Source organism: Arachis ipaensis, chromosome B05 (genome assembly GCF_000816755.2).
Source record: "Arachis ipaensis cultivar K30076 chromosome B05, Araip1.1, whole genome shotgun sequence".
Lineage (NCBI taxonomy): Eukaryota > Viridiplantae > Streptophyta > Magnoliopsida > Fabales > Fabaceae > Arachis > Arachis ipaensis.
The window spans coordinates 45,749,372-45,757,871 of NC_029789.2; the positions used below are offsets into that span (position 1 = coordinate 45,749,372).

The 8,500-nt window shown below is 35.1% G+C and overlaps 1 protein-coding gene and 1 pseudogene across 2 annotated transcripts; both read right to left on the reverse strand.

Annotated features, from left to right (window-relative positions):
• LOC107640575 lies at positions 2,181–4,794 on the reverse strand (annotated as a pseudogene).
• LOC110262471 lies at positions 4,801–5,888 on the reverse strand. 2 transcript variants are annotated; one of them, XM_021123745.1, is made up of 2 exons: positions 5,547–5,888; positions 4,801–4,909 (listed from the first exon to the last, which is right to left on the reverse strand). In XM_021123745.1, exons 1-2 carry the CDS (start codon positions 5,828–5,830, stop codon positions 4,831–4,833), a joined length of 363 nt encoding a protein of 120 aa, XP_020979404.1. In that variant the 5' UTR covers positions 5,831–5,888; the 3' UTR covers positions 4,801–4,830. The 2 variants fall into 2 exon arrangements, with proteins under 2 accessions (XP_020979404.1, XP_020979405.1); XM_021123746.1 differs by having other exon boundaries at positions 4,801–4,906; positions 5,547–5,886.

Genomic DNA, 8,500 nt, shown 5'->3' on the forward strand with positions numbered 1-8,500 from the left:
GTACCCAAACATAATTGATAAATAAAAAGATCTTTTTATTAAGATATTTAAACATAAAATTACTTTTACTTTTCTATAAGATCTTCTAAAAAAAGATAACTAAAAAAAAAATCCTTTTTTTATAAATTCACCCAAACAAACTTTAAGTAACCATTTTTAAATTGAGACTTGCTATACATACAAGTCTTTTTGGCATACAAGTCAATACAAGTCAGCTCAAGTCCAACAAAAACAACTCTCAATTTAAAGAGCGTGTAAACATGCGCTCTTCTTCAACTTTGAATAGCGCAAAATGAGAAACAGTTCTTCTTCAACGTTTGTATTCCACGTTCTTCCTCCTGCTCATTCTCCTTCTTCTTTTCTTTCTTCCTTGCATTCCTCTTCATTTTTCTTCGCATTCCTCCTCCTTCTTCTTCTTCTTCTTCTTCTTCTTCTTCTTCTTCTTCTTCTTCTTCTTCTTCTTCTTCTTCTTCTTCTTCTTCTTCTTCTTCTTCTTCTTCTTCTTCTTCTTCTTCTTCTTCTTCTTCTTCTTCTTCTTCTTCTTCTTCTTCTTCTTCTTCTTCTTCTTCTTCGCATTTTCATCGTCATCGTGGTTCTTTTTATTGTTGTTATTCTTGCTGTATTTTTCTCCTCCTACTCTTTCTATTAATTTTGCAACATTATGTATTTTTTTTCTTTGTTTGATTTTTTTCCCAAGAAGAATTATAAGAAAACGAAATAAGAAGATGAGGAAGAAGAAGCAGTAGAAGATGAAAAGGAGGAAGAGACAGAGTTTTGAATTATGCAGAACTTATCAAAATAAAAATACATCCAAATATCTTCATGTTACACCCAAATATTTTCGTATTACACCCAAATTTGCTGCAAATACAGAAAAATATTTTCTCTAATGCTGTATTCTTCTTTTTTTTCTTATTTTTTTCTTTCTTTTAGTTAAATGAATGTAAGTTCATCCTCTTTCAAGTAATTTTGTAGTACTATGTGTTTTTTTCTTTTTTGTTTGATTTTTTGTTTTTATTCTTGTTAAGAGAGTAAAACAAGAAGAAACTTCAGAAGATAAAATAAAAAGGAAAAGATGAATAAGAAAAAAGAAAAAGAAGATAGTGATGATGATAAAAAAAAGAAGAAGCAGTGGAAGATGAGGAGGAGGAAGAGTAAGAGTTTTGAATTATGCAGAACTTATCAGAATAAAAATACACCCAAATATCTTCATGTTGCACCCAAATTTGCTGCAAATACAGAAAAATATTTTCTCTAATGCTGTATTTTTTCCTTCTTTTTTTCTTATTTTTTTCTTTCTTTTAATTAAATGAATGTAAGTTTATCCTCTTCCAAGTAATTTTGTAGCATTATGTGTTTCTTCTTCTTCTTTGTTTGATTTTTTTATTTTTATTCTTGTTAAGAGAGTAAAACAAGAAGAAACTTGAGAAGGTAAAACAAAAAGGAAAAGATGAATAAGAAAAAAAGAAAAATAAGATGGTGATGATGATAAAAAAAGAAGCAATAGAAGACGAGGAGGAGCACTACAAAAAATTTTGGTTAAAACGGTGGTTTTTTTTAGGTATTTACGGCGGTTTGAACCGCCATTATTACCAAGAATGGCGGTTTCAGAAAGCGACATAATTCTGGGTGCCATTCTAGTTATTACAGCGTTTTTCAGAAAACCGCCACAATTTTCTAGATTAAAACGACGGTTTTTGGATAGGTTAAAATGGCGGTTCAAACTGCCATTTTTTTCAAATAAAACAGCGGTTTTTGGAAGGTTAAAATGGCGGTTCAAACCGCCATTTTTTCCAAATAAAACGGCGGTTTTTGGAAGGTTAAAACGGCAGTTCAAACTGCCGTTATTTGCAAGGTAAAAATGGCATTTTCGATTGGTTCTTAAAATGACATTTTTGAACTGCCATTTTTACCCTAACAAAGTGGCATTTTTATTGATTAAAATGGAATTTTTGAACCACCATTTTTACCCTAACAGTGACATTTTTATTGGTTAAAATGGCATTTGAAACTGCCATTTTTGCCGGGTTAAAAGGGCGTTTCATATTGTTTAAAATAGCAATTACAAACCGTCTTTTTTACCAAATAAAAGTGACATTTTTTTATCTTTTAAAATGAAGTTTTTACTGTTGTTCTTATCGTGCTAAAAAAATAATTTTTTATTAAATTCCACAATAACAAAATCATAATCCATAGACAAAATATTATATAACTCAAAGTATTAAACATAATATATGATTTTTTAGTATTGCAAATCAAAAGTAATAACTCCTATACAAAGTATCAAACTAAGAAATATTGTTAGTTGTATTACTACATTGGGATTTTTCCTAGAGATGCTCAAAAAGTTTGCTACAGGCCCTTCCAACATTTTCATTGTTCATGTCCGTGTGAATAAATATTACCTGCAAAAGAAAATTAAACATTAGAAATAAATAGTTGCTCAAATAAATAACAAACTACCAGCATTTTGAAGAAGAGAAAACTAAACCAGTCTCACAAGAAATATGCTATTGGATAAGAATTCATTATGAATTAGGAGTAGCTATCTTTTTAACCTATTTGGCTTCATCTTATTTCTATCATTCTCTTAGCTTTCTTAAAGTTCAGGAACGCACTCTGCAAGGCACTCACTCAATTACTATCTACTCCACTAACAGTATTAATAATAAATCAAATACAACTAACTAGCTATCTAGAGAGAGATAAATACTAATAATTAGTACCTGAGCTACATAACAAGAACTCATTCTTTTTTGCTTCCTTCGCCATTGCTTCCGCCGCTTCTCTTCCGCTGCATCTTTCAGAATTCCTCCCTTTCTTAATTGCCAGTGATTTTCCCAAACCATTGAAAATTGAAGAAAGATGACCCATCAAAACTTTGAAGAAATTAGCAGTGCTACTGTTGAGCCACTACTTTTCAGCTGTTAAGAGATTCTTCCCGTTGTAACAATTTTTGAGGCTCTGGACAACAAAAATTTAACTGACGGATTAGAAATTCAACACTTCAAGGGAGAGAAAATTTAAATGCATATATATATGTAAAAAAGAAATCTACGCTTAAATCTCAGGATCTAATATAAAATATAAAAAATAATAATAAAAGAAACTATATGGTCATTCTTATGCTGATTCTAGGTTCCCTTCTTGCAATGCATCTAGAATTTCAATGCATAGGAATGGAAATTAACAAAAGAGAAACTCGTAATATTTAGTAAGATAGCATCTGGTTATGTTTGGTTTGAAGCTAAAAGCGAAAAGCAATTCAGATGAAATTTTTGTTATTCTGAATATATATATGGCATTGCTTTCAACCATTGTCTCAAAAACCCAATTGTAGTGTGGACCATGATTTCCTCTTTGAGAAAATAGTAATGAGTATGAACCTGGAAAGACTCCGGCAAATTTATCAGCTTTCTCAATCAACTCTTCGACGGGAAGTGCGGCGATACTTGCATCTTTGTCTTGGCCAAGAAGGGAAGCAGATGGGTACATATTTGTTCCCATTCCAAGTCTTCGGCCTGTCTCCTTAGCAATGACGAGTTGATCACCTATAAAGAAGAGTAAATGTTAAGATATTAATTCATAATATGGCGTCATTCGATTCCTATAGCTGATTCTACCTATTAGGATAAGGCTTACCTGTAATCATCTTGACATTTACACCGAGATTAAGAGCCCTGCGAATGGTTTCGGTACTGTCATGCCTTGGTGGATCAAATAGTGACAACAAACTAACAAATTGCCATGGAGCTCCAGGGCTGTCCTTTTCTCAGGAACTTCCTGCAGTAGCAGAGAAGATGCTTCAGATTTAGATTCTCTTTATTATTATTATTTACAAGAAACTTGGGAACATATACTGAAAAATTAAAGCATGAAGACTTTGATGTAAGAACCTGTCTTGAAATGGCTAGGGAACGAAGGCCTCTTTCAGCGAACTTGTCAATAATGGCATAAACCTTCTTCTTAGCATCATCCCTTAGATTACACAAGTTCATGATCTATTCATTATAACAAAGAATATCATATCAGCATCAATGGAACATGCCAGAACCTCTCATAAATCATGAATAAACTAAAAATTGTTACCTGCTCCGGAGCGCCTTTGCTTGCACGGTGCCAGTTTCCATCAGCATCAATGTAAGTCAGAGAAGTTCTCTTGTCAACAGGATTGAAAGGTAAAAAGTGAACATCTCTGATTCCAGCCCTTGCCTACAACACAAGGTATATACATGTTCAATTTTTGGCGCGTTTTTCAAATAATGAAATCAAGGACACTAAGCTTTATGAAAGAAGTTAAACCTCTTTAGGATCTGCAAGCATTCCAACAATAGCAGCATTAATGGCATCTTGGTTTTTCGGTGCCATTCCAACAATAGTAGGAATAGCAGCATCAATGGTTGTTGCATAGAAGAGCGAGCTATGATGACTGCTTACCGAAGGAGAAAGGAACGCCAGGCTCACCCCGCTTCCACCGTGCTGTTGTAACCAGAGTCAAAGAAACCCCATTGAAACCCTGCTGTTGCTGCTACTGCTGGGTGTATGAAGAGAAATCAAGCTCCACCGATCCAAATGTGTCCATCACTAAATCTATGTCTTGGATCAACTTATATTATACGTAATTGGAAGTGACAAGAGGTTAAAAGGAGGCCTAAAGATAAGCATGATATGATGCATATATATATGGCTTTATTATTCCTTGGGGAAGATGACTTCCCTTTTTTGTAATTGGCTTCACTTTAGTTACCAACATAATACAATCGCTGAATTCATTCGAATTTATATATTAAGACAAACTAAAGAAAGAAGCCATCATGTTTTCTTGTTCCTTCAATTCCTCCATGTACATTTCCTCCACCATTGGCTTCCATAGACGAACCCTTGCGTTGATAAACCAGTTTGAAACCTGCTTCATTCATTTCCAGACATACATTTACATTTTAATTGACAAAGAATCTCCAATACAATCCCATCAACCGAACCATCAAAAAGTTAGCTAGCTAGGGACCTCACTGGGGTTGATTTGCATTGATAGATACTAATAATTCACATAACGGAATAAAGACCGTTTGACTTGCACCTTTTTTTTCATAGGAAACACATATGCACATACCTCAAAGGTATAAAGTGTCACATATTTGATATTTGACACAGAACACATAAATCCAACAGTCTAATTAATCACCTTTTCAAGTTTTAACTAATCTGACACTAGTAGAGCCACATTAAAATAGCAATGAAGAGATGATGATGAAACAATTTAGTCACAGTCAATTTTGAAATAGTTGAGATTGTGTTTAGTTTCACCATCAATCTCTTTCAATCAATTTCTAGAGTGTTTTCCTCTTTTCTTTTATGGAAATTGAACAACAAAATAAAGCATATACATGCTGAGAATAAAGAACAAGAAACATTTTGACTACTATGCTGAGATTCAAACCAAATTAATTAAATTATTTGTTCATCTAATCTAAGGCAAGCCTAATACAATCGATTAGAATGAAATATTTTCAAGAGAAAAAAAGAAAATAGGGAGAAGAACCTACTTGTGAGTCTGCCGAAGGAGAAACTCGCAGCTCAATAGCTCGATAGACGAGATTTCCAACGCAGGAGAACACCGTAGGAGGAGATCACCGCTGGAGGAGAAGTCGCTGGAAGAGACAACGCAGGAGGAGACGTCACCGAAGGAGACCGTCACTGGAGAAGACGTTGCCGGAGGTCGCCGCTGGAGGAGAAGGAGGTCGCCGCTGGAGGAGACGTTGCCGGAGGAGACCGTCGCTGGAGGAGACGTCGTTGGCAGGAGGAGATCATCGTAGGTGGAGATCGCCATTGGAGAAGACGTTGCAAGAGGAGGTCGCCGCTGGAGGAGACTTCACCGGAGGAGGTCCTCGTTGGAGAGGATTGTCGCCGGAGGAGAGATCATGACAGAGGAGATCGCAGTGGTAGAGCTTCATGATTTCTCTCACAGTGGCAGCGTTTCAATGTAGGAATGAGGAGGGGTTAATTTAGGGTTGGGCATTTTATACAAGTTGATAATGGCATTTTAAAACCGCCAGAATCCAAAACAACCGCTGTTAGTTACAAATTAATTACGGCAATGATGACATGTCATCATGTCATGTTTTTCTATGATTTTTCATACAAGAAATTGATGATTAGTGCTTAAATATTGCATTCTTTTGTGCTTAAATGGTATATTTCCTTGATCTTTTGATTTTATAAATTTTGTAGGAAATGAGTAGAAAAAGAAGCAAAAAAGTACAAATTAAGCTCAAAAAGAGAAAAAAAGAATTTTGAGGCACACTTTGAAGTTTGAGCACGCTTTGGAACTTTAGGCCACACTTTTAAAAGAGTGGCCCATGACCATAAAGCCATGGCATGATAATGCCTTATGCATGCAAAGCCAATGAACCATGGCGTTCATTAAGTGGCATTATTAATAAAGCATGCATGCATTTAATTCCATTATTTAATTACTAATGGAATGAATGAATGCTACGGCTAATGAAATCATGCATGAAACTTTAATTACTAATGCAATTGGCTAATAAAACTTAGTTAATGCATTGCATTACTAAGTAAATTAAAGCATGCATTTCATTTGCCGTTAAAGCCAATTGGCCAATGCATTAGTAATTAAGTAATAAATCCAATTAAAGCATGCATTTTATTATTAATGCATGGCATTGGCATTGGCTTATTCATTATTAAAGCATGCTACATCTCTTTGTTGGGAACGCCAACACTCATTATCAAGGAGCGCTACGTTGATTGGCCAAACGGAGCGCTACAAGGAATGCCAATTAGCAAGGCAAAGCGCTCAAAGAATGGAGCGCTCAGTTCATTGTTTTCACTTTATCGGGCCCTCAAACAAGGTTAAGCAAGGAAGCAAAGTAGCGCTACTTTTGTGCTCTTAACTAAGCGCTACAAGGCTTTGGCAAGGAAATTAGCCAAAGTGGCTTCAGCAAGGTTCGAACTAGGCACATGATGAACCAAGAGAAGCGCTACACCAAGCAAGGGAGCAAAGGCATTGGGCGCTCAGTTACTTTACTTCACTGAGTGCCATTACTTCTTGCAAAGAAATTGGCCACATTGAAATGGCTTCACCAAGGCTCGAAATGGGAAACAAATGCAAGCAGTGTAGCGCTACGTCACATTTTCTAACTGAGCGCTAAGGAAATTGGCACCAAGGGTGAGCCAAAGCATAGCTGGTGAGCGCTCAGTTCACTAACCAAACTGAGCGCTCCACTGGAGCTGCACCAACACACCATGCCACTTAAACCAAGCCATTCGGATCCACTCTTCTTCAAATCCAAAGCAAGCAAAGCCCAATTGACATCACTCAAAGGCACAAGGATCAGTTAGATTAGGATTTTCATTTGAATTTTAATTTGTTTTCAATTTCATTTTCATTTTTCATTTTGTAAAGCCTATATAAAGGCATCAATTTCATTTCATTAGGGAGGCTGGCTCCATTAGAGAGCAGTAGGAGTAGGAGTAGAATAGAGAGCTCTCTTTTAATTTTCCTTGTTGAATTTGAAGAATTAAAAATCAGATTTGAGTTTTATTTTCTGTTTCATTTTCTCTCTTCTGCAATTGACAATTTCTCTTCTAGAATTTCATGAATGATCTAAGTTCTTGCTATTTTGATTCTTCTGCACTTCTACATTTCTGTTTTGGTACTGCATTGATCTGTTTTTGAATTTCCTCATCTGAGAGTTTTTAGTTTACTGCACTTCTTCTCTTTCAGTCCTGTTTTAATTCCCAGCACCCAACTTCCTTTATTCTTCCTGCAATTTAAATTTCCAGTTGCTTGTTCTTAAGTTCTTTTCAATTGCTTGATCTATTGGTTTCTTTAATTTCCTTGCACCCAATTCCCTTTACATTTGATGCAATTTACATTTCTTGTCATTTGAGATTCTGTCAAGTTACATTTCTTGCTCTTTAAGCTTCTGTCCACTTTACTTTCTGTAATTTACAATTCATTGCAATTTACTTTCTGTAGCTTCAATTTTCACTTAAATCATCAAATGTTTGCTTGACTAGACTAATCACTCACTAAAGTTGCTTGATCCATCAATCCCTGTGGGATCAACCTCACTCTAAGTGAGTTTTACTACTTGATGCGACCCGGTACACTTGCCGGTGAGTTTTGGTGTGGAATCTGATTTCCACCCATCAGGCAACAGTAAAAAATGACATAATATTCAAATATTAGGGCGTTTTTATACAACCCCCATATTATTCATGCCATTTTATATCATTTTTTTGTAGTGGAGGAAGAGGAAGAGTTTTGAATTATGCAGAACTTATCAGAATAAAAATACACCCAAATATCTTCATGTTACACCCAAATTTGCTGCAAATACAGAAAAAAAATTTTTTCAATGCTGCATTTTTTCTTCTTCTTTTTTTCTTATTTCTTTATTTCTTTTAGTTAAATGATTGTAAGTTCATCTTCTTCCATGTAATTTTGCAGCATTATGTATTTTTTCTTCTT

Bases quoted from the DNA above. Each gene is read 5' to 3' on its own strand.
- LOC110262471 (XM_021123745.1), bottom strand. From the start codon at position 5,830: ATGGCGATCTCCACCTACGATGATCTCCTCCTGCCAACGACGTCTCCT. The intron at 4,910-5,546 runs GTAGGTTCTTCT...AAATGAATGAAG, and splicing joins CTCCTTCGGCAGACTCACAA to CAGGTTTCAAACTGGTTTAT.